This window comes from Rana temporaria, chromosome 4, assembly GCF_905171775.1.
Source record: "Rana temporaria chromosome 4, aRanTem1.1, whole genome shotgun sequence".
NCBI classification, from domain to species: Eukaryota; Metazoa; Chordata; class Amphibia; order Anura; family Ranidae; genus Rana; species Rana temporaria.
In genome coordinates this window covers 369,718,546-369,743,816 of record NC_053492.1, presented here as the reverse complement: position 1 = coordinate 369,743,816, position 25,271 = coordinate 369,718,546, and the positions used below count along the sequence as shown (strand labels likewise).

General features: G+C 45.3%; 1 protein-coding gene across 1 annotated transcript in view; it reads right to left on the bottom strand.

The window, feature by feature from the left end:
* MEMO1 (mediator of cell motility 1) overlaps positions 1-25,271 on the bottom strand; it is a 76,423-nt gene that overhangs the window by 16,127 nt on the left and 35,025 nt on the right. The window contains exons 4-7 of the mRNA XM_040350936.1: positions 21,234-21,346; positions 19,696-19,807; positions 18,741-18,883; positions 16,378-16,454 (exon numbers count right to left, since the gene is read on the bottom strand). Of these exons, the coding sequence (XP_040206870.1) occupies positions 16,378-16,454; positions 18,741-18,883; positions 19,696-19,807; positions 21,234-21,346 (445 nt within the window). The remainder of the gene's footprint in view (positions 1-16,377; positions 16,455-18,740; positions 18,884-19,695; positions 19,808-21,233; positions 21,347-25,271) is intronic.

Here is a 25,271-nt window from a genome sequence, read left to right as displayed (position 1 = left end):
GAAAAATAATAGGATTTTTAATAACAGCTTACCTGTAAAAATCCTTTTCTTGGATTACACCACGGGACACAGAGCCTCTATTCATTACATAGTGGGTTGTATGGTCACCAGAGGTGATTGGACACTGGCACAACCAACTAAGACAAGTTCCCCTCCATATAACCCCCCCAAGGGAAGTACCTCCGTTTTGTAGCAAAGCAGCAAGGTCCCCATAAGAAGGGAGGGACCTCTGTGTCCCGTGGTGTACTCCAAGAAAAGGATTTTACAGGTAAGCCGTTATTAAAAATCCTATTTTCTTTATCGTACACCATGGGACACAGAGCTGCTATTCATTACATAGTAGGACGTCCCAGAGCAATGCTCAATGAAGGGTGGGAGACACAGATCCAAGCAGGCCGCTAACGGAATAAAAACCTAGACCGCTGCCTGCAGCATGCTACGCAGAATCCTCATGTCCTCCTACATTTATTTGATAGAATTTGGTAAATGTCTGGACTGAAGACCAAGTTGCAGCTTTACAGATCTGAGCCATCGAAGACTGGTGATGCACCGCCCATGAAGCACTTATTGCCCTGGTAGAGTGCACCTTAACAGAAAAAGGAGGATTCTTGTTCCTTAAACCATAAGCTTGTCGAATCCACCTAGAAATGGTGGATTTTGATGCCGCTTGGCCCTTCCTGGGACCATCTGGCACAATAAACAAAGACATCTGTTTTGCTTATCTGGGCAGCTGCCTGCAGATACATTTTTACTGCTCTCACTACATCTAGAGTGAAATAGCTTTCCCCCCGCTGACTGCGGCTCAGGAAAAAAGGAAGGCAAAACAATGTCTTGATTTAAATGAAACGCTGATACCACCTTTGGAAGAATGGTAGGATGGGGGCGTAGTACAATCTTGTCCTTGTGACAAACTAAATAAGGCTCTTTATAAGAAAGAGCTGCTAACTCTGATACTCTTCTAGCAGAAGAGCTAGCAATCAAAAAGGCCAATTTCCTGCTCAAAAGAATCAAAGGAATATGGTGGATAGGTTTAAAAGGTTGCTTTTGCAAGACTGACAATACCAAGTTCAAATCCCAGGGACATAAGGGAGATTTGACTGGCGGGTTTATCCACAATACTCCCTGAATGAATGCCCGGACTAGGGAATGAGATGCCAGCGGTCTCTGAAAAAAAAACTGATAGAGCGGATATTTGACCCTTGATGGTACTCAGGGCTAATTCCATATCCACTCCCAATTGGCAAAAGGCGAGAATCCTATTTATGGCATACTTTTGAGGATTCCACCCTCTGGATTCACACTAGGAAACATACGCCTTCCAGACTCTGTAGTAGATTAGCCTGGAGGCTGGCTTTCTAGCATTGAGTGTAGAAAGAACTAGACCAGAGACCCCTCGTTTCTTCAAAATGTAGGTCTCAGTAGCCAGACCGTCAAATTTAGCTTCTGTAAGGAAGGATGTAACACTGGACCCTGTGATAGCAGGTCGTGACGTAGTGTAAGCACCCAAGGTCTTCCTACCGCCATCTTTATGATCTCCGCGTACCAGCACCTCCTGGGCCAATTTGGGGCCTCTAGGAGTACCGGCATTCCCTTCTTGATCTTGCAAAGCAATCTCTGTAAGAGAGGGATCGGGGGGAATGTATAGATCAGTGAAAACTGATTCCAAGGAATTATCAGAGCATCCGTTCCGTAGGCCAATAGATCTCTCATCCTGGACACAAAGTTGTCCAACTTCGTTGAGCCTGGAAGCTAGCAGGTCTACATCCGAGGTTCCCTATCTCTGGCATATTGCCTGAAAGACCTCGGGGTGGAGAGACCACTCTCCAGGAGACAGTTGCTGGCGACTTATAGTCCGCTTGCCAGGTCTCTACCCCTGGAATGAAGATTGCAGAAAGACAAGGAACATGTTCTTCTGCCCATGTCAAAATCAGATTCACTTCCTTATGGCCATCTCGACTCCGGGTGCCTCCTTGGTGATTGATATAAGCTACTGCAATAGCATTGTCGGATTGAATCCGAACAAGGTGACCCTGTAACCTGTCTGTCCAGGTTCTGAGGGCCAAGTATACTGCCCGAATTTCCAGTATGTTGATGGGCAGGCTCTCTTCAGTTCTGGCACAGGTACCCTGGGCTGAAGCTTCTTCCAATACTGCTCCCCAGCCCAACAGGCTGGCATCCGTAGACACGACCTTCCAGGTGACTGGCAGAAAGGACCTTCCTTTCCGCAGGTTCTCGGTCTTTAACCACCAACTGAAGCTTTGACGCACCTGTGGAGACAGGCGCATGGGTAAATTCAGAGGTTGGCTTTTCCTGTTCCAGGCAGCTAGAATATTGCCTTGCAGTAGTCTCGAATGAAACTGGGCATAAGGAACAGCCTCCAAGGAGGCCACCATCTTCCCCAATAGTCTCATAAAAAGGCGAATCGATGGTCCCTTCTTCGCCCTGACTTTGTGGATCAATTCTCTTAACGACCTGACATTTGGCTCTAGCAGGAATACCCTGCTTTGGGCTGTGTCTATAATCATGCCCAAATACTCTACCCTTCTTAGGGCTTGCAGGGAAGGACTTCTGTAAATTTATGATCCATCCTAAATGCTCCAAGTATTTTACTGTATTGAGCACTGCATGATCTAATCCTGCCACTGACTGATCTATCACAAGTAGATCGTCTAGGTAGGTAGTCAGAGGACATCTCCATTTGGTTTTGGAACCACAAAGAGGTTTGAGTAAAAACCTAAACCTTGCTCTTTTTAGGGGTACTTCCATGATTACCCCTTGAGACATTAAGTGATCCAATCCTTTGAAGGATTTTCTTTTTAATGGATCTTTGGAGAGCCTTGAACTTCGGAACCAGTAAGGTGGGATCTCTCAAAATTCCAGCTTGTACCCTAGGAATACTGCAGAAATAACCCACTTGTCCTGAATCTGTCTGCCATGCCGCTGAAAAATGCCGAAGCCACCCCCCACACTCGGCCCCAAGCGGGGGGGGCCTCTTCATAAAGAGGCTTTGGGGTTTTGCCTACCGGCTTTTGAACCCCACAGCTTCTTGTTCTTCTGGGCCGGATATTCTTTAGCCTTTGTGGCAGGCTGAAAATGCAGCCGCCACTGGCTGGAGGCAGATCTTCCAGGAGCCGGGGAGAGAGAACGTTTAAAACAAGGACACTTGTTTTTCTTCTTCTCTGGCAAAAAAGTAGTCTTACCGCTTGATATTTTTTGAATATACTTTTCCAAATCATCGCCAAAGAGGCATTCGCCATGAAAGGGGAAACTGGACAAGAGCTTTTTGCATGGGGCTTCTGCTGACCAATGTTTTAGCAATGCTTTCTGCGCATATGCACCAGCTGAAGCGTAAGGGTGAGATGCCTGTTGAATAGAATCTCTAATGGCATCCACTGTAAAACATAAGGCCCTAGGCATATTTTCCCAAAATCACCTGATCCTTTAAGACCTGACACATACCAACTGCCGCCACAGCAGGTTGGATTGCTGCGCCCGCCAGGAGAAAGGAAGCCCTTAATAAAGATTCCAACTTCTTCTCAGAAGGATCTTTAAATACTTGGACATTGTCCACCAGACAAGTTAAGCTTTTATTTACACAAGAGATAGCTGCATCCACAGCAGGCAGACTCTATTTCTTGGTAAACCTCTCCTCCATAGGATAAAGAACTTTAAACTTTCTAGGAGTAGAAAAAACGCTTATCTTGATGTTTCCTGTCTGCGTAAATCAGATTCTCCAATAAAGGATGGATTGGAAAGGCACAAGCAGCCTGTGGTGATTTTAATGAACCCAGAGAGGACACAGGCGACTCAGTTAATTCAGAAGAGGGCAATCTTAATGTAGAGCGTACCTCTTTAGCATAACATTGCAGCTGCAACGCCAGAACCTGGGAAGCAGAAAGGCTCTTCTGATATTATTGATCCCTCCGAGTCCTCATCCCCTGATGGGGCCTCATCCTTCTCAAATTTTTCTGAAAGGAGATCTAAAACAGAAGGAGATCTGCTTCGCTTTTTGTCCTTTTCTGAGGACTTTGCGATGAATGCAGCGATTCTCCCTTCTAAGTTGTTCAGGGCTGTCGCCAAAGTGTGCTCAGTGACATATGCAGGGCACCGGCACCACAGGAGAGACTGCTACTCCTGATAGAGGCAATGTCTCATCCTGTACAGGTGTATCAGATATTACAGGAGAGGAAGGTACCGAGCAGGCGCAGCTAGAGCCTTCTGTCTCAGGCGGCGGTGCTTTTTTTGTCTTAGTCCCCGAATTTCTTCGCTGGTTACACATTTTACTAAGCAAACCGAGGTACCAAAAAATGCATACACTACTGTGCTAGTTTAGCAATTTCACATAAGTATGCAGCTAATAACACAGTTTCATGCTAGAATAGATGTCTATCTTGGGAGTGCTCAGCCAACTACATGGAGATCTTACGTGCCCTTACGCTGCTGTCTCCCCTCAAGGAAAGCTCCAGGCTTGTAAGGCCATCACTTTCTGCCTAATTGCCAGGAATAGCATGCCCGCGCACATGCACCGGCCTGCCCCCTCCCATCGCTGTATAGCTCAATGCGCGCCCGACCGAGGGGGTAATGGCTGCGATCAAACATGAGGGAGATCCCTCTGACACCTGCCTGAGAGGAGGGAAAGGCATCCCGTTCATGGCAGAGCTTCTGCAGCGGAAGGAGTGTGCTGTCTGAAGGAACGGACACTGCTCTGGATCCTGGTGAGTGGAACTCAGCTCTTTACTCCCACCAGTGGTGGCCAGAAAAAAAAAAAGACACCTACTCAAAAATAGGAAAGGTCCTTAAGCTGCAAACTTAAGACTGTTTCTTAGCTTACCTTATCCCCGCCGCAGGTTTTCTGCCAAGTACAACCAATCTTCCCCCATCACGGTGGGGTATGTGTGCCAACCTTCAGGGATATAGGTTCCTACTTAGAGGCTTCTCCCCTGGGCCTTGTAAAAAAACTCTGCCAGTACTTTTAGTGTATAGTAGCGAAAGTGCTGGACCCTAGAACCCAGTCTTCCAAAGAGAGACATTACAGGCGACACCTCGTCCACGAGGTCCGGATACCATCCAGTTTTGGCGTAAAATTTTAGGAGTCTTGGATGGACCCAAAAGTGTAGCTTTTTTACCCCCCAAGGGTTTCTTTGGCAGAGCTTCCTTCAGCACATCCAACACCTTAGACACTGGAGAAAAAAAATTGGAGGTACTTCCCTTAGGGGAGGGGTTATATGGAGGGGAACTTGTCTTCATCGGTTGTGCCAGTGCCCAATCACCTCTGGTAACCATACAACCCACTATGTAATGAATAGAGGCTCTGTGTTCCGTGGTGTACGATAAAGAAAACAATTTTCTGGTAGAAAAACTTTCGCTTGGGGATGTGTCCAGGACCAGACCCAAGTATTCCAGGCAAAGGAAAGGCTGGAATGCAGATTTGTTGAAACTGATCACGCAGCTAAAGGCCTGGAGCATCTGTATTGGACATGTCCTGATAACCAAAATAGAGTCAAGTCCTTAAGAAGGTGGTCTAAAAAGCCTGTGACTTGGATGCCTTAAATTCTGAGTGAACACTCGGAGCAGAGGACAGGCCAAAGGGCAGTTTGACAAACAGGATGTGGGCGGAGCCCATAGTGCCAGGCGGGGGAACCCGAGAAGAGGGAATCTTCAAATCAAAAGAGCAGGCAAGTAGAATATAGGTTTGTGATTTAAAAAATAAAGCATGAGCCTTTAGTATTTAAAAGGGCAAGGATGATTTTCTCAGTGAAGGGAAAAAGAAAAAAAAGGGGGGGGGGGAAGAAAGGTTCATCACATTCAGACAGTATCACAAAACTGAGGGTTCACACAGAGACAGATTTAGTTCCTGTACAGATAGAAAGTTTGATTTCACTATTAGAGAATCTCCATAACATCACCTAACCCTATGTAACTGGGTGCAAAAACATACCCAGACCAATCAAATTCCATTAGGAATACACTGGTGCTACTATAGAAGGCTACTGAAGGAGGATTGCTTGCAAGTCTCATTTTACATTTCTAGCCAATCTAAAAACAGCCTTTGCCCATGAAGATCTCACACATTACTCTGGGTGGAAACCCATCCCAAAGAATGGTTTGAAGATGGTCTTATAACATTCTCTAGAAAAGTATGGAGGAAGCACAAGATATCCTCTGATAGGTACGGTCATAAAAGTTTTCCTTTTGGAAAAATAAAGGCTGCACACCCATTATCAAATATTTGAAGAAGAGAGCTCACAAGTGTATACAAGAAGAATGTTTCTTAGTTTTGTTTGTATATATTTTGCATTCTCCGAGTTACTAGATGGAACTTTCAACTTGTTTTTCAAGTTGTTGGTATATTTGAAAACAAAAAGCCAGTTGGTTACAAACCTCAAAAGCTCACTTTACAAGTCATGGACTTATCAGCATTAAAATACTTATCCAAAAACTCTGCTGTCCTTTTTGTCAAGTGCTTTAGGATTTTTTTTTCCTTCAGTTTCAAAAGTTAAGCAGAAATAGGATTTTATACTCGCCGTAAAATCCTTTTCTCTGAGTTCATGGACGGACACAGCCTTAATCTTGACAAAGTGGGAAAGCTCCTTTAGGAGTAACTAGGCAGAAAGTGTTAACAACTTCAAATCTGAACAGCCCCACCCCGGGTGCGGTCCTACTGGCTATATCCACTCAGCCTGCACCAAGCAGTTCAGTTCGTAGCAAGCAGTACAAACTTAAAAAAAGAGGGGTGGGTGCTGTGTCCGTCCATGAACTCAGAGAAAAGGATTTTACAGTAAGTATAAAATCCTATTTTCTCTTTCGTTCATGGACGGACGGACACAGCCTTAATCTTGACAAAGTGGGACGTCCCAAAGCAGTGTCAAAATGAGGGGTGGGAACAGCATAAAATTAAACTTCACCCCAAAACTCTAAACAGCCGCCTTGCAAAACTTTGCGGCCAAAGAAGCATCCGAAGATGCACTCACATCAACAAGTAAAGTTTAGTGAAAGTGTGACTGGGCGACCAGGTCGCCGCCTTACACACAGACGCTTGATGTCAGAAAGCCCAAGAGGCACCATTGCCCTGGTCGAATGCATCATGACAGGGAGGCACCCGACCCTTTATGGTGTAAGCCTGATCAGGATCTGTCGGATCCACCTCGAAATGGTGGCCGATGAGACCGCTTGGCCCTTCTTGAGACCAGCCACTGAAACAAACAGTGAGTCTGAACTCCGGATGGAGCAGTAACAGACAAGTATATTCTCGGAGCTCGGACAAGGTCCAAGGAATGTCACGTCGTCTCCTTAGGATTCGACGGATAGGGACACAAGGATGGGGAGTACAATGTCTTCCTTGAGATGGAAGGTCGAAATGACCTTAGGAAGAAAATAAGGCTGCGGCCGCAGCACCAGCTTATCCTTGTGGAAAATCAGATAGGGAGCCTTTCATGACAAGGCTGCCAGCTCAGAACCCGTCTTAACTGACATAACAGCCACCAAAAGGACCACTTTCTGAGAAAGTGTCAACAAGGGAACTTCCCTAATGTTCTTAAACGCCCTTAAGGCCATTGACTGTAAAGCAGGATGACGTATGGGACCTTGCGACAGCAGGTACTCTCGTAGCGATAGACGCCAAGGGACGTCTGCTATTCAAATCACCACGGAGGTAGTGGAGGGGCCGCATGCCGAACCCCCTGTACAAACGTTCTCACTAGAGAGTGAGCCGCCAGGGGTTGTTGAAAAAAGACAGCCAGGGCAGATATTTGCCCCATAATCGTACTTAAAGCAAATTTTTGGTCCGCCTCATGCTGCAAGAACAGCAGGACTCTGGGAACCAAATAAGCACGCGGATGTCACCTCATTTACTCACGAATGGATATGTAGGTCTTCCAAGTGCGATGGTAAATCTTCCTGGAGGACGATTTCTGAGCACTCCTCATGGTAGAGATCACAGAGTCTGACAGGCCACGGTCTCTTAGCACCAGGCTCTCAACAGCCCTGCCGTTAAGCCAGTGACTGTAAAACAGGATGGCATATGGGACCTTGAGGCAGCAGGTCGTCTGCTACTAGACGCACTAGGTCGGCGTACCAAGGACGCCAAGGCCAATTCGGAGCAATTGGGATCATTGGAATCCCCTCTCTGTGAAGCAGATGAGGAAGGAGCTTTAGAGGAGGGAAGGCATAGGTTAGCCGGTACTGCCTCCACAGTGCCACTAAAGCATCTGTTGCGTCTGCCCATGGGTCTCTTGACCTGACCACAAACCCCAATATCTTCCGATTGAGTCGAGACACCAGGAGATCTACGTCTGGCGTGCCCCATCTTGGGCAAAGGAGCTGAAACACATCCGGGTGCAGAGACCATTCTCCTTGGTCCAGCATCTGGCAACTCAGGTAGTCCGGCTGCCAGTTTTCCACGCCCGGAATGTAACAGGTGGCTCACCCGGAATGGATAATCCAGGGATGATGGGCACTTGTCCCATCTGGACAGAATTTCCTTCGGTAGCACTCGCGTGTGAGATTGAGCATTTGGTACCGCCTCGAAGGAGGCCACCATGAGGCCCAGGACTCGCATGCAAAAGAGTGATGACCATTTCTGGGATGTCAACCGCCGCACCGCAGCCCGAAGGGTCTGCAACTTTTCCACAGGGAAAAAAACCTTTGCCTCTGAGGAGTCCAGAATCAACCCCAGATATACTAGGCGTTGAGTCGGTTACTGACTTCTGAATGTTCAGTACCCAACCAAAGTGTCGGAGGGTTTGACAGGTTATAGAAACCCTCACCTCTAATTCTGAGGCTGAAGCGGCCCTCAGAAGCAGGTCGTTCAAGTAGCCCACAAAAGCAATGCCACGTTGTCTAAGTAGGGCGAGAATTGGGGCAAGCACCTTAGTGCCGATGCCCGGCCAAAGGAGAGAGCCACATCCAAAAAACGCAGATATCTCTGATGCTTTGTGCATATGGGGACATGTAAATAGGCATCCCTGATGTCCAAGGATGCCAGAAGGTCCCCCGGCAGTGACGACAGAGCGAACCGATTCCATCCAGGATCTTTGTACCTTCACAAAGCAATTGAGGGCCCTAAGGTCCAGAATTGGGCGAACGCCCTCCTTCTTTGGTAGTATGAACAGATTGGAGTAAAACCCCCGAAACCGTTCCAGAAACTGGGACAGGAATAACCACCCCGCGTTTTAGCAGGTCTTGAACTGTCCCAAATAGGGCTTCCCGACGAGTCGGTTGTAGCTGGAGGGAAACAAAATCTGTTTGGTGGGCAAGATAGAAATTCTATCTTGTACCCTGAAGACACTATTTCGCAAACCCACCGGTCAGGGACCTGAGATGTCCACCGGGTCGCGAAGACGTACCCCCACCTGAGAGATGGGTGGGGGCAAACCTTCATGCAGACGTAGCTTTGTCCGCAGGTTTGTTGGGTTTGCGAAACCAGGGACGTCTCTGTCCCTGAGCAGGCACCATTTCGGTCTGTGGTCTTACCCGCCGTACTGGGCGGACGAAAAAAAAAACGCTTGTGTGCGGTAAAGAAGGGCCCTTGTCTACGGCGTGGCTCCTTTCCCTTTTTGGACTGTAAGAGCAGTGTGCTCTTACCTCCTGTAGCATCTTTAAATATGTCATCCAGGGAAGCTCCAAAGTCTGTCGCCCTTAAAGGGCAAGTCATCAGGGCTTTCTTGGAAGATTGGTCGGTAGACCAACTCTTTAACCAAAGTAGACGGAGTAACACCACCGCCTGACTTGAAGCTCTAGCCAGCAGATGAATAGTGTCCAAGGCTGATTCACAAATGAATTTTAGGCCTTGTACTAGTTGGTCAGCTAGGGCTACCTCGTTCGAGGAAGCTTGACGTGCTTGTAACCCATTGAGCAGCATCTTTGCCCATTCCGTGAGTGTCTGAGACACCAGGGACCCAACTATGGTTGGGCGGTACGCTGAACCCACTACTGTGTACAGGTTGCAGGTGATCGCCTCAGCCATCTTGTCCGCAGGGACTTTGAAGGCAGGAGCCCCCTCCACCAGTATGGTGGTAAGCTTGTTTAATCTGGACACAGAAGGGTCCACTATCGGGGGCGAGGTCCATCTTTTCAGGAAACTCTCTTCAAGAGGGTAACGCACCGCTAGATTTTTGGGGGCTGAAAAAACCTTCTGTGGTTTATCCCACTCCTTGTATAAAAGTTTGTCTAAATAAGACACACAAGGAGACACTTTAGCAGTGCGGGTTGCCTTACGGAACCCAAAAGGGACTGGCGCATCTGCTGCTTCTGCAGACCCCTCTATTTTTTGAGTATCTCGCACTGCGGTGATAAGGTCACTTACTAGAGCCCTATCGGCTGCTGACCTGGGTCCGAGGTTGTCCTCACTGTCTGGGCGATCTTGGTCCGCATCTTCAGATACCTCAGAGGCAGGGTCATGAGCGCTAGCTGGACCCGGTTCCGCATCTGAGTTGTCCCCAGAAGATGGCGGGGGGAGGGGGCGCTTTCTAGCCCCCGTTCTCCCACGCGCTGCTTCCACCTTGGCCACAAAGGCATCTAGGATTGCCGACATAGCGTCCACCGATACATCGGGTGCAGGGGCATAAATTGCCAGCTCAGGTGTCTCGGGGGAAAAAGCGTCCACACACCTGACACACGGACTCCCAAACAAGTAACCCACCACTCCTGGCTGCAGCAGAGAAGAGGGGTCCCCCCCCAGAGGACTCACCACCCAGGAACCGTTGTAGATGGTTTAGATAGCAGAGCTGCTTCCTGCAGAGTGTGTCTGTCGATCTGTGCTCTCCAAAGCTGGGATCGAAGGATATTTGTGGGGCTGCTATTTTTGTCAATCTTTCAGACTGCTCAGTCAGCAGCATGTATCTGTTCATCTGCCGTTTTTAAATGTGATCCATGGTACAATGGCCGCCGATCTGACACTAGAGGCCAACAGGGCAGAAAACCAGAGTGCAGCAGAGTAATGCAGCAGTCAGTACACATCAGCAGAAATCACCAGAAAAATAGCCGCGGAGCGTCGCTAGGCCAATACAGATGCGGCTACAAGAACATGGCTGCCAGTGCAAGTAAAGAAATACAGCATGGACACACCAAACATGGCCGCCGACAGCATGGAGCAGGACACACAGGAAAGCAAAATCTCTTATGCAGCTTTATACATTGTGCAAGTAAAGAAATACAGCATGGACACACCAAACATGGCCGCTGACAGCATGGAGCAGGACACACAGGTAAGCAAAATCTCTAATGCAGCTTTATACATTGCTTTAGTGACTTATGGATCCCCAAGTGAAGCTCCCCAGAGGAACCCCTGCCCAGCAGCTAGCTCAGAGAGTCTAAGGAGGAGGGAAGGGAGGGAGGGGAGAAGGGGGATAAGACCCTTTATTCACCTAGTGACCGGTAAAAAACCATGGGAATCAATCTTACCTTCACCGAGATCCCTTCATTGGTTGCCAGTAAAAGACAGAATCACTTTCAAGGCACTCTGCCTAATCCATAAGTGTATTCAAGGAAACGCCCCCCAATATCTATGCGAAAAAATAAAAGCCCATAACCCCAATCGCGTTCTGCGATCCACCAATCAAAACCTACTCCAGATACCCAAAGCCAGATACAAGTCCAAAGGAGATCGAAGATTTGCAGTCCAGGGACCTCAGCTGTGGAATGCACTACCAACCACCATCCGACTGGAGTCGGACCACTTGGCCTTTAGGAGAAAGATTAAAAACCCATCTCTTCTGAGGTCAAGGGGTTCCTTACCCATGAAATGGATACAGCGGCCAGAGGCAATTCAGTTCGCATGTGTTGCGCTTTACAAGTTTCTCACTCACTCACCTCTCCAGGGATGCCCAGCTCTGTCTTCCTGCTGAAACAGGGGATTACCACTTACCGTTCCTGAGGGTTGTGCTGGAAGCATCCTAGACAGACCATCTCCCGCATGGTAACGGAGGTGACTGTCGGCCCGGCTGCTGCGACTCGTCCCTATAGACCAGTCATATGTGTGCCCTGGAGCGTCTAGCTCACCGGCCATCCGTAGTGACGGGTATGTCGTGGACGACCCAGTGCGCAACTATGGTCGGCACACGCTCGATGGCCGAAATTGGGGGGACTCCAAGGATCTGGGATCTAGCCTGTCGCATAGTCGGCAGTTGATCGAAGATCACAGGAAAAAAAAAAAATCCAAAGTAGATTTGAAATAAAGCCTCCAGGCCTATGGGCCCGAAGGGAGCCATGTCTTCTCCTTAACTAGGCAGAAAAAAAACTGTACTGCTTGGTGTAGGCTGATGGGATATAGCCAGTAGGACCGCACCCGGGGCTGGGCTGTTCAGCTTTGAAGTTAACACTTTCTGCCTAGTCACTCCTAAAGGAAGGCTATTTCCCAATTTGTCAAGATTAAGGGTGTCCGTCCATGAACGAAAGAGAAAATTAGTTTCTCTTAGAAGCGGAATTAAAAACTTGGGTTAAAAGAAAAAAAAAAAAAAACACAACAAAAACAAGTGCTAGCAGGTAGGGCCACTCTGTGCCATGACTTTTGTGTGCATGCATGGGAGTCACATCACGGCATAGCCATTCAAGGAATTGAACAGAGAAAACCTGGTAAAAAGTCTAGGAGAAGATGGAAGCACTTTGGAGCGCTGACAGCATAGTGCTGCAGAGCGCTGCTTGATAGGCAAGTCAGTCAAAGAGTCAATAAAAAAACAAAAAAAAACGTTTTAGCCAACGCACGCATTTCCAAAAAGCTAGCCAAATCACTTAGTCTGCAAAATTTAACTTTATTGCCCAAACCGCAATAATATCCCAGGCTCCATGTGTGACCCACAATTGATGTGAATGATCACAGCTGTTTAAACAACCTCACCTGGCACATCATCAAATACAATGGTCAAAAACTAAAGTTTTACAGAAGGACATAATCCCCTTCATGACCAATGTAAATGAACCCCTTTTTTGAAGCAGCAACATTTTATAGTTTAAACTTGTGTTACTTTAACCACACTACATAAATGATGTTCACATTCTTTTTTTCAGGGCATAGATGACTTCCAATTAGGAAGCATCTTGCAAAACTTTTTTAAACAAAAATGCCAAGGGGTTAATATACAAATATGGCTATTGGCACAAAATGTAATACTTGCACATCTATGGATTCCTATAATGGAGATATTCCATTGTATGTGCATCCTTCAAACATTTTGCTGCCGGGCCCCGCACTCTACTTTTAACCTCAGGTGGCCAGATTTTTGTGATTTTACAGTCTAGTTGTCTTTGCTCTGTAAGCATGAAAAATACCCCAAACCATACATTTTCTGAAAGCACAGGACCACTAGAATATTAGCCAATTTTATACAACCCTATAATAGTTGCAAATGTTTACATAAATACATTTCTATTTAAATGCACCAAAACCATTAGTGCACATAAGCACAACTTACAAAAAAAACGATGAAAAGAGAACATTGAATTGAGTTTATATTTGTACATTTTGGAAGGGAAGGTATGCAAACTGTAAATAAGCAACTTGCACTAAAAATCTGGAGGTAGTATGCTTTGATAAAATGGATGCAGTTAGACATTTTGTTTAAATGCAGTGTTACATGTAGTAACATGGCATAATCTACTGCCCCTTTAAAATTAGTGATTTTTTTTTTTATTATTAATATAAACAAAACACCTTTAGCCTAGGTTCACACTGCTGCGAATTCAAAATCGCGGTAAAATACGCGATTTTACCGCGATTTCGCCGCAATTTAATGTAAATCGCGGCCCGAAATCGCAAAAAGTAGTACAGGAACTACTTTTTGAAATCGCAGATGTGGCGTCACACTGATTAGGACAGTGCCATTGCCGACAATTGCCGCCGATTTGAGATGCAATTTGACATGTCAAATCGCATCTCAAATCGTACCCAGTGTGAACCAGGGCTTACAATGTCTTTTGTTAAAGGTTTTTATTGCCATATGCACATAAAACGAAAAAGAGAAATCGGTTACAGACATTGGTGTACGATAAACCGTAACATTATCGTCATCGTTCCATTACAATACATTGTTAGTGCTGTACCCATCGACATTGCTGTACGTACATGTCATTTCTGTCAATCCAGAACACAAACATAGATAAAAATAAAAGGAAATGACACAAGAGGTTAAAATGCCTCTAAACTGTTGTGAAGTGTGCTATTACCTATCCATCCCCGTAAACTCAAATTGAACATACTTTATTCAGTACAGGCCTTGACTTATTAAACAAGAAAACCCTCAAGGGTCATCTGTCACTGTGTCATCGGAGTCAACACATTTGGCCCAAATTTTACAGATTCTTTTTTTTTTTTTAGAGCCCCCATAGCTTTGCAAGTCATTTTGTACAGTGTAACATTTGCATTGACTATAGCTTTCAAAGATAATGTGAGGTATTCTCTCCTAATCAATTTACAAAAAAAAAAAACAAACAAAAAAAAAAACAACACACACCAATCTTAACGTTCTCATATTATTGCTCTTAAGTTCGTCCTCCATTATGCCCAGAAGCCCCACCAGCGGACTACATATTTGGAAGATCAAAAACCATCTGCGATAAACTGAGGGACCATAGGGGACGAATCCTATTGCACTCCTATACCATATGTAGAAAATATCCCTACTCCAAGACATTTATGACATGTGGGTGACTCTTCTCCCCATTTTATATAATTTAAGACGCGTATAATACATTTCATGTGAATATCTTAATTGTATCATCTTATCTCTGGCTGAAATAACTGTGGGCATATACGATACCAACACTTCCTCTAATGTTCCACCGTTAGTTTGGGTATAATAGTGCACCATCTGTCCATTTTCTTATTTTTTGTACTTTAAACTCTTATCAAGGCACTATAACTAGGTAGACATCAGTTTATAATAGTCGAGACAGAATTTTTTTTCTAAATTCGTATTCTCTAGCTTAATTGGTTAACCCCCAAACTGACCTTGTGCTGCATGTTTTAAACACCGTCATGATTACCTGCTCTGTGCAAGGGTTTTGCACAATGCGGCCGCTATTCTCTTCTGGGGTCCCCTGCCGGCGCTCCTGGCTCTTTCTTCGAGTGCCCCCACGGAGAGCTGCTTTCAATGGGGACACTGATGCGGGTGCTTTCCAGAGTCCTGCGGCTGTGTCCATTAACACAGACAGATTTGGCCTGACCCCCCGTGCCACTGGATTTGATTGACAGCACCAGGAGCCAAATGTCGCCTGCTGCTATCATTCTGTCCATTGAGGACCCGAGACAACGGCTGGAGTTGCTGGGCGCGTTGTCGCAGGAACGATCGGGTTCAGGTAAGAAAAAAGGGGGGCTCCTGCAGCACAGAAAGTTTTTCACCTTAATGCATAGTTTTCTAAACACTAAAAATCATTTACACAGGGAGGCGTAACACAAGCGGAAGGTCCAGCACTGAGCCAGTGCGTCCAGACCAGCCGCTTGGTCCTGCATGTTCAGAGAAAAAGTAGTAGGCCTCACTCCGACTCCAGCACCCTTCTGCTGAAGTCCGATATCTGGTTTAGGCTGCCCTTCAGCTCTTAAGGATGCCAAGTTGTCTTCTGCCCAAGCTAATCTGTAAGGTCAAAATTAGAAGACACCTGCTTTCTGCGCCTTCTTGCCTCGAGATGTAGGCCATTGCCGTGGCGTGGTCAGATAACACCTGGATGTGTTAGTCCCTGATTATCTCTTTGAAGACCCACAGCCCCAGGAAATTAGTTCCCTCCAGTTGGACCTTCTAGATTCCTCCGTTCAAGACCCCTGGGTCATCCTGCTTTCCATATGTGCACCCCACCCCCAGGAGCTTGCATCTGTTAAAGTTTTCCCAGTGTTGGGCTGGCAAGACAGAGGGGGAAAAAAACATCTTTTCTGTCCTGAAAGATGAGGTGAGAAAAGTATACTTATAGCACACTAGGTATGAGCAGTGGTTATCAGAGAACACAGGCACAGTGGGAGGGGGGGGGGGGGGTCTGATTGAGGCACAGGGTCAATCCAAGGACGTGGGCGCCGGTGCCGAGTCCTACATTTGGCGTCCATAGATGCCAAATGTAGGACTCAGCAAGGTAACCCCCTTGGAGAGTGCTTCTCCTAGGCAGTTATACGATGCTGGGAAGAGCCGCGAGAGACCCCAGAAGTCGATGATCGGGGCCTAACTGTACAGTGGAGGTTTTACAATCACTTTAAAGCAGTATTAAACCCAAAAGCAAACATATTGCTGCTTACCAATACTTAGGAGTGATATAATGGTAATCTGGAGATTATTTGAAATTAGAGAAAGTCATTGTAAAGAAATAACATGCTTAATCTGCAGAAAAAAAATTGCAATATGCTGACTTCGTGTAATGTTTGAAAAAAAAAAAAAAAAAAAAAAAAAAAAAAACATTGCTTACCATTCTGTCTAAGTTTTCAATTGATCTATATATTTCTCCTTGAGATTCATCATAATATGTATAACGAAATCGCTGACCTGGAAAACAAGATAAAAAAATAAAAAATATCAAAATTAGTAATCCCCCTTACAGTAAATATATATTTTTTTTATTAAATAAAACTCCGCTCATCGTGAACATTCAATATTAAAATCTGTACAGGGGGATAATGCATATCCACTCCATGCCAACTCACTATACTAGATCCAGTTGGTACTGGTAATATTATATTCTCATAGCACAATTGTTGTATTCATGAGCCCAAATATCAGACCAGAAACCATAATTCCACTAATAGAAGATCTCCTATTGTCAAAGCCCAAATTGTTACCAGCCCTGCTGATCTCATATTTATCATGGGTAGCAACAACAGCCAATTCACATTAACAAGGGGAATTGGCTCAATGCTGTCGCTCATATTCTCCAAATATTCTATCCTTTTAAATTTTTTAAAAGTGATCACTGGGTATAGGTTAAGCTTTATAGGGCAATGGATGACCTAAATTATGAGGAGAGATTACAGAAATTAAACGTTTTTTTCATGGAAAAAGGGGGGTTGAGAGGGGATACGACATGATTATACAAGTTTTTCAGTGGTGACTACAGTATTGGAAACAGTTTAATCTAGGGTGCCACATCATGAAGTTGGACCAGAAGCAGTTTAATCTTAAAGCTGAGCTCTACCCAAAAGGTGAAGTTCCGCTTTAAGGCCTCCTCCACCCCCCTCTCCTCTAAATTGCATGACGACCTGCTCCAATCACCTAGGTCGGCGAGCCAATCGCAGACGACCACAGGGGGATTTACAGGTGGATCGTGACCACGGCTCTACCTCCCAACCTCCGCTGCTCTCCTGTTAACTGTAGAGCAGGGGTTGCTCACCGATTGGTTGCTAGGCAGTAGGGCCGAAACAACTAATCGATTAATCGACAACTAATTGATTTCCAAATTAATCGATTTACAATTTTCATAATCAATTAATCAGCCAGTAACATAATGGGGTTAAAAAATTAAAAAAAATAGCCTGTTATAGTACAAAAAAGCAAATCGCTACTGTAAATATTACTTTCACTGTCCCACAGTAAAAAAAAAAAAAAAGGAACCCCTTACAGTAGCGATTTATTTGCTCTTTGTACTTATTTTTGTTTTTTTAACCCCATTATGTTACTAAACATCTCAGGCCTGGGTTCACGCCTCTGTTTTTTGGTGCATTTTTCAGAAACACACTACAGTTCATTTACATGTTTTCCTATGGGACACGTTCACATCCATGATTTTTTTTCAGCTGCTGCGTATTTGGAAAGGGCAAGGACTTTTTAACGCAAAACGGTGCTATTTTTTTTTTTTTTGGTTCAATATACTTCAATGGAGAAGCTGCAGAAAAGCATGTAATGCGTTTTTGCGGCAATTTGTGTTTTGTAATCTGCCCAACAACAAATTGGCCCAAAAAAAATGCGATTTTTTTTTTTTAAGGCTATTATCCGATTAATCGAAACAATAATCGGCCAACTAATCGATTATGAAAATAATCTTTAGTTGCAGCCCTACTAGGCAGCACTGACAACCAATCACCAGCTTGCTATTATGAGCTTTGGCAGCTCCCGTCTCCTGATCTCTGCTCTGATGCACACTGGCAGGCAAGTGCTACCTACACAGTACTGCATCAGACACTGTTTTTTGGGGGGGGGTGGTGGTACAGAGGACACTGCATTGGGGGGGGGGGCAGGGGACACTACAATGGGAGGGTGATGTAAAGGGGACAAGGGTTAACAATTGTGATGTTTTTTTTTTATAGAGAGCTTGATACCCCTCAACTCCCCGTGCCTTTCTCCATGTTGTCCAGGTAGATCACAACCTCTGAAAGGTTGCCTAGGCGATCAGAGTGGACGTTTTCGACCCCCCTCCCTCCCCGCAGTCATCTGGGAAATGTTTTTTTTTTAGCTGGGAACAGTGTTGCATTATGGTGCAATTTAGGTGAGACAGCTCTGAAAGCTGAAAATTGGCCTGGGCAGGAAGGGGGGTAAGCCTCTGTCCACAATATTGCGATGCGGGAACCAGCACGTTTCCAGTGCGGGTTCCCGTGTCGCATTTCTCCCTAGCAGGCAGTCCACATTGTCCTCTCTGCGGACTGCTGCGGGTGTCAATACAAAGTTAATAACACCCCCAGATCAGTTCGCAGATTACAGAGGGAACTGTGAATTTGGACAGGAATCGGATTGCATGGGTGTAAACCCAGGCTGAAAGTGAAGCGGTTAAATATACATAGAAATACTGAATACCTAAAATGCTGAAAAATACCAACGCTTTAGTGAACTGAAAATACTTACCCCAGTGGCAAAAATCTGAAGAAATTACAAAAAGATTTGAAGGATCTGCTAAATATTTGCTAAAAAGTTTTCCAAATTCTTGTTCCTTTGATTCACTAAGAGCTCCGACCAACACAGGAACAATGGTAAACTCATCCTTATGGCTAAGGAAAGCAGAAAACAGAACTGGGTCACAGAAGTTATTTTAAGCAAATAAAAATTCAAGCATTAGAGCAAAATTTAGCAACTACAGAACGTTATATTATAGAAGAGGATCATGCAAAAAAAAATAAAAAATCTGAATCTCGCTACACTATTAAAATGCAGTCATTTCCAGGTAAAAATTTGCTGAAGATTTCTTAACCCAGTAAAGCTTTCTGTCTAGGCCCCGATATGATTGCACATTATAATGGCTGTAATTTTCTGTAACTTTTGAACAGTACGGAACAGGCGACAAATAAAAGGTTACCCTACACTTTTTTTTAGTGACAATGGTTAGCAGTACAAATAGAGAGGAGTGAATATACTTAAACAGTGACATGGGCAGCAAAGAATCCTGATAGAGGGTCTAACCACTCCCAATGCAGCTGGTGTTAGGTAAGCTGCAAGTTCCAAGTTGGAGGGTGTAAAAACTATACTTCCTGGCATCAATGAAAGTCTAATCAAGGCAGTGGCATACACCTCAAACTTAGCCATTTGTTACTCAGCAGATTATAAATAAACATTTTCTTTAAGCAGAGTAAGGCCCCTTTTACACTGCCACAACTTGAAATTCACATGATGAAGCCACGATTTTAGGGAATACCTGTGTAAACATGAGGTCTATGGACCTCAACTCGCATCAGAGTCAGGCCAAAAGTAGTACAGGTACAGCCTGCAGAAACTGCTTTCTACACAAAATTTGATGCAATTCTCAGGGGAAGAAATCAATTCACATCAGTATTGAGTGAAATCACATAAAATAATAAAAACACACCTTTCCATTGCTTTAGCAGTGTAAGGTAGATGCATTTCAATGCTATGCTCATCTTCATCTGTTTGCATTGACATTCGCTCAAACATCCCAGTCTTCCACAACTCTCCGTAAACTGAAAACATCCAAAAGCACAAGTAGGCTTTATTTTCCATATAGGCACACTAATGACAAACCCAGACAACAGCATTAACATGATCTTACTGTAGCCATGATTCTCTTTACCATTGAGGCTTTGGTAACAATTTTCTTTCCATAAAAATAGCATAAAAGTGTTTTTCTTAGACACTGGGGGTTATTTACGAAAGGCAAATACACTTTGCACTACAAGTGTACTTGAAAGTGCAATCGCTTTAGATCGCTGTAGATCTGAGGGGAAACTGAAATGAGGAGAAGCTCTGCTGATTTTATTATCCAATCATGTACAAGCTAAAATGCTGTTTTTTTTATTATTTTCCTTGCATGTCGCCCTCAGATCTACAATGACTGCACTTCCAAGCGCACTTGTAGTGCAAAGTGGATTTGCCTTTCGTAAATAACCCCCAATGTCTCCTTGCCCACGCAGGACACAGGGACAGTGTCTTTGGAAATTGAATTACTGTCAAGGGGTCCATTATATGTGTCAGAAAATGATGGATCAGACATTTTTGTGCATTCTGGTCAATTAAATAAACACAACTAATTTTTACGCACAAGGCATTATAATATGCATATGGAATGCAATGCACAAGAGCAGACAGGTGTAAAATAGAATCTTAAAGCCCAGCCTTAAGTTTTTGAATAGAGTAGAGAAAGCTTACAACCTCTGTTAGGATTTTATTTCTGTGTCAGAGATGGTCACAGGAAGAGTATTTTACCAATAGTTAGCTACAATAGGGCCAGGCAGTGCAAAAAGAATAAAATGTGGGGAGGGATTAGCGTTTCTCAGGTTTAGATAGATGGTGTTTTTTTGTTCTGACCTTCGTTACAGTACCAGAAAAAAAAAAATCAACAACTGAATAAATCTCAATCTTCCAGGGTGTTTGAAACTATGTATATTACACGCATTTAATAAGACTGCTCCCCAACACGCTTTTAAATATTTGTTTTATTGTAACATTAACGGGGTACTGACAGGTTTAATACAGATAAGCCACACAATTTAAGGCTGGCTGTCTCCATCAACATGCTTATTACATTTTTACATAAAACCAGTATTCATTACATACCTTATTTTACTCAGTGACATCACTGGGTCTCTATGCTTTTCTAGGCAATGCAGTCAGATCATGGTTGGTGGGAGGGGCCAGAAGTGTGAGGGAGCAGGAGAGTTTTTTTTTTAGTTGTTCTTTGGTGGTAGGTAATGGCAAGTAATATACAGCTAAAGTTTAAGAAAAAATTCCTTTGAAAAAAAAAAAAAACACACCCCACCACAATGTATAATCCACCAATGGATCCATAATCCATCATCTAAAAATACAATACATCAGACTATATAAAACACATACAGAATACTGTTGCTTAGGTGACTGTAAGACTATGATGCTCGCTCTCAACCATACCTTTCTGATCAATATGGAGATCATAGAGGGGTGTTCTATATATATCCACAGTGGAAAGTGCACATCTAGAAAGAGCCACATGGTGAGAAGGACCGAGAATGAATACTCTTCGCCTGTTTGAGTAAAAGAAAAGTAATATATTAGCTTCGTAATCAAAAAACACATCAGGGGCACATTTATAAAGATGTAAAAACGACAGTAAAATACAAACCTAATGAAACTAGTTTTGTGCACTTGTGCCTCTTAAAATGCAATGGGACTACTCCTGTAATGTTACCATGGCAACAAATTATATATATATATATACACACACATACACACACACATACATATGTATTTAGTCAGCCACCAATCGTGCAAGTTCTCCCACTTAAAAAGATGAGAGGCCTGTAATTGTCATCATGGGTATACCTCAACTATGAGAGACAAAATGTGGAAACAAATCAAGACAATCACATTGTCTGATTTGGAAAGAATTTATTTGCAAATTATGGTGGAAAATAAGTATTTGGCGACAGAGAAAAGTTCCCAATGGGGTTTTTAGGCAAGCTCAAATGAAGAATTAGATGCAATGTGTAAAATTGTAAAAAGGTTTATTAGGGAATGTCACATACACCAAATGGAAATGGGGACTATAAATAAGATATGAGTTGCGGTATAAACAACGGACATTATACAATATTTTCATATACCATATTTTTCGACGTATAAGACGCAGTTTTACTACTCCAAAAAACAGAGTGAAATGTCCCTGCGTCTTATAGTGTGAATGCTGACCAGTCACTGCCCCCCCCCCCCCCCCCCGGCGAAAAATACGGTAATTAACAGCATACAACAGGTTATTATACAGCTGGATACAGGAAACATCGCATATATAAAAATCCTAACGCGTTTCGACCATAAGGGTATTCAGAGGTTTTTAGTTGTAACTGAAAAGGAAATTACAGAAGATTATTTAGTGGTATTACGTATTTTTATTACTTGGCCACCCACCCTACCCTGGGCCCCGTCTATGTAGAGGCACTTTCCATAAGAAGAGGGGAGGGGGGGAGAGGAAGGAGTGAGATACAATATATGGGTAGTACCTCAGTTTTGTAGCAAACAATAAGGTCCCCATAAGAAGGGGGACCTCTGTGTCCCGTGGTGTACTCCAAGAAAAGGATTTTACAGGTAAGCCGTTTTAAAAATCCTATTTTCTTTATCGTACATCATGGGACACAGAGCCTTAAATCATTACATAATGGGACGTCCCAGAGCAATGCTCAATATGAAGGGGGGGGGGGGGGAAGACACAGATCAAGCAGGTCGCTATGGACAAGAGACCCTATACTGCTACCTGCAGCACACTTCGCCCGAAAGCGGTATCCTCGTGTCCTTTCACATCTATCTGAAAAAAATTGAAAAATGTGTGGACTGAAGACCAAGTTGCAGCTTTACAGATCTGAGCCAACGAAGCCTGGTGGTGCACTGCCCATGAAGCACTTATCGCCCTGTAGAGTGCGCCCTAACAGAAAAAGGAAGAGTTCTGTTCTTTAAATTATAGGCTTGAATAATTGTTTGTCGAATCCACCTGGAGATAGTGGATTTTGATGCCACTTGTCCCTTCTTGGGACCATCTGGCAAAATAAACAAAACATCAGTTTTGCGTATCTGAGCGGTTGCCTGCAGATAGGGTTGTCCCGATACCGATACTAGTATCGGTATCGGGACCGATACCAAGTATTTGCGGGACTACTTGTACTCCCGCAAATGCCCCTGATGCCTGGCCGAATACTCAGCCCACCCAACCCCCCGCCGCCGCTACGCCGCATCCCCGCCGGTTGGTTAATACGGGCGGGGAACATTACAGCTTTCATTTGAATAGCTGTAGTGTTTCCCGCCACGTATAGACACTCCCCTTGCTCGGGATTGGACGGGTGATCTGCCCAATCCCGAGCAAGGGGGAGTGTCTATACGCGGCAGGAAACACTACAGCTATTCAAATGAAAGCTGTAATGTTCCCCGTCCGTATTAACCAAGCAGCGGCGGCGGCGCGGCAGCATCTAGGTATGGGGGAGATGGCTGCTTATATGGGGGGGGGGCATGGCTGCTTATATGGGGGGGGACATGGCTGCATATGGGGGGGGGGACGACATGGCTGCATATGGGGGGGGACGACATGGCTGCATATGGGGGGGGGAACGACATGGCTGCATATGGGGGGGGGGGACACGGCTGCATATGGGGGGGGGACATGGCTGCATATGGGGGGGGGACATGGCTGCATATGGGGGGGGGACATGGCTGCATATGGGGGGGGGGACATGGCTGCATATGGGGGGGGGGGGACATGGCTGCATATGGGGGGGGGGGGACATGGCTGCATATGGGGGGGGGACATGGCTGCATATGGGTGGGGGACATGGCTGCATATGGGGGGGGACATGGCTGCATATGGGGGGACATGGCTGCATATGGGGGGGGGGACGTGGCTGCATCTGTGGGGGGGGACGTGGCTGCATCTGTGGGGGGGACGTGGCAGCATCTGTGGGGGGGGGGGACGTGGCTGCATCTGTGGGGGGGACGTGGCTGCATCTGTGGGGGGGACGTGGCTGCATCTGTGGGGGGGGGGACGTGGCTGCATCTGTGGGGGGGGACGTGGCTGCATCTGTGGGGGGGGGGACATGGCTGCATCTGTGGGGGGGACGTGGCTGCATCTGTGGGGGGGACGTGGCTGCATCTGTGGGGGGACGTGGCTGCATCTGTGGGGGGACGTGGCTGCATTTGGGGACACATTTAAAAAAAAGTATCGGTATTGGCGAGTACAAAAAAAGCCAGAACAGTGTCCCGATTTAAATGAAAAGCCGACACCACCTGGGGTAAAAAGGCAGGCGGGGGTTGTAGTACAGTCTTGTCTTTATGACAAAATGAAATAGGCTTTTTACAAGAAAGCGCTGCTAATTCAGATACTCTTCTAGCTGAAGAGATAGCAATCAAAAATGCCAATTTCCTGCTTAAAAGGATCAGCGGGATCTGGCGAATAGGCTCAAAGGGTTGCTTCTGCAACACTGACAATACTAAATTCAGATCCCATGGGCACAAAGGAGACTTGACTGGTGGATTGATCCGCAGTACCCACTGAATGAAAGCCCAAACTAGGGAATGAGATGCCAACTGTCTCTGAAAGAAGACTGATAGAGCTGATATTTTTTAACAGATACGTTTTTATTCATCAGCAAAATAGAAAAATTAACACGGTACACCGGTAACCAGCCTCCAGCATTAGACCGCCCTAATCCGGAATTGACCGTCTCCTCACCCATCTCCCCCACACCTTATCAAATTTCCAGGGACATTTCCAGCCCATATAGGTCAGCTTGTAAAGGGGCAACACCTTATCCACCATTGACCTCCACTGTGAGATCGTCGGCGGGTCAGCCAATTTCCACTTACACAAAATTGCCTTTCTGGCATAAAAGGCAGAGTAGAAGACAAATAGCGGTTTATGTTTATTGGGCGTGACAGTGTCACAAACTCCCAGCAGAAGGTTTCTAGGATCCAGGTCAACATGCAGCCCTCCAGTCTCATTAATCTCAGTCACCACTCCCCTCCAAAAATCTTGAATAATAGGGCACACTACGTGTATAAAGGTACCCACCTCAGTCAGACATTTGGGACACCGGCCCGAGCAGGAGGGATAGATCCTAGCCAGCTTTTGAGGGGTATAATAAGCCTTATGTAGAAACTTAAGCTACATAAATCTATTCCTGGCTGAGATCATCAGCAGAATGTACTGCTGGATCCCCTCATCCCAGTCATCCGAGTCCAGGCCCGGAATGTCGCTCTGCCAGCTTTGGAAGAGCTGCGCAGCTGGACTTGCGGCCAAGGAAGAGATCCTAAGATACAGGGAGGAAAGGATACGATCGGCAAATTGGAACGACAAGTAGGATTCTACACTGTGGGAAACCACCGTTGAGGCGTGGGGAATTTGCGCCTGGATAGCATGGCGTAACTGCAGGAATCTAAAAAACATCCAAGAAGGCAAGCAAAATTTGGCCT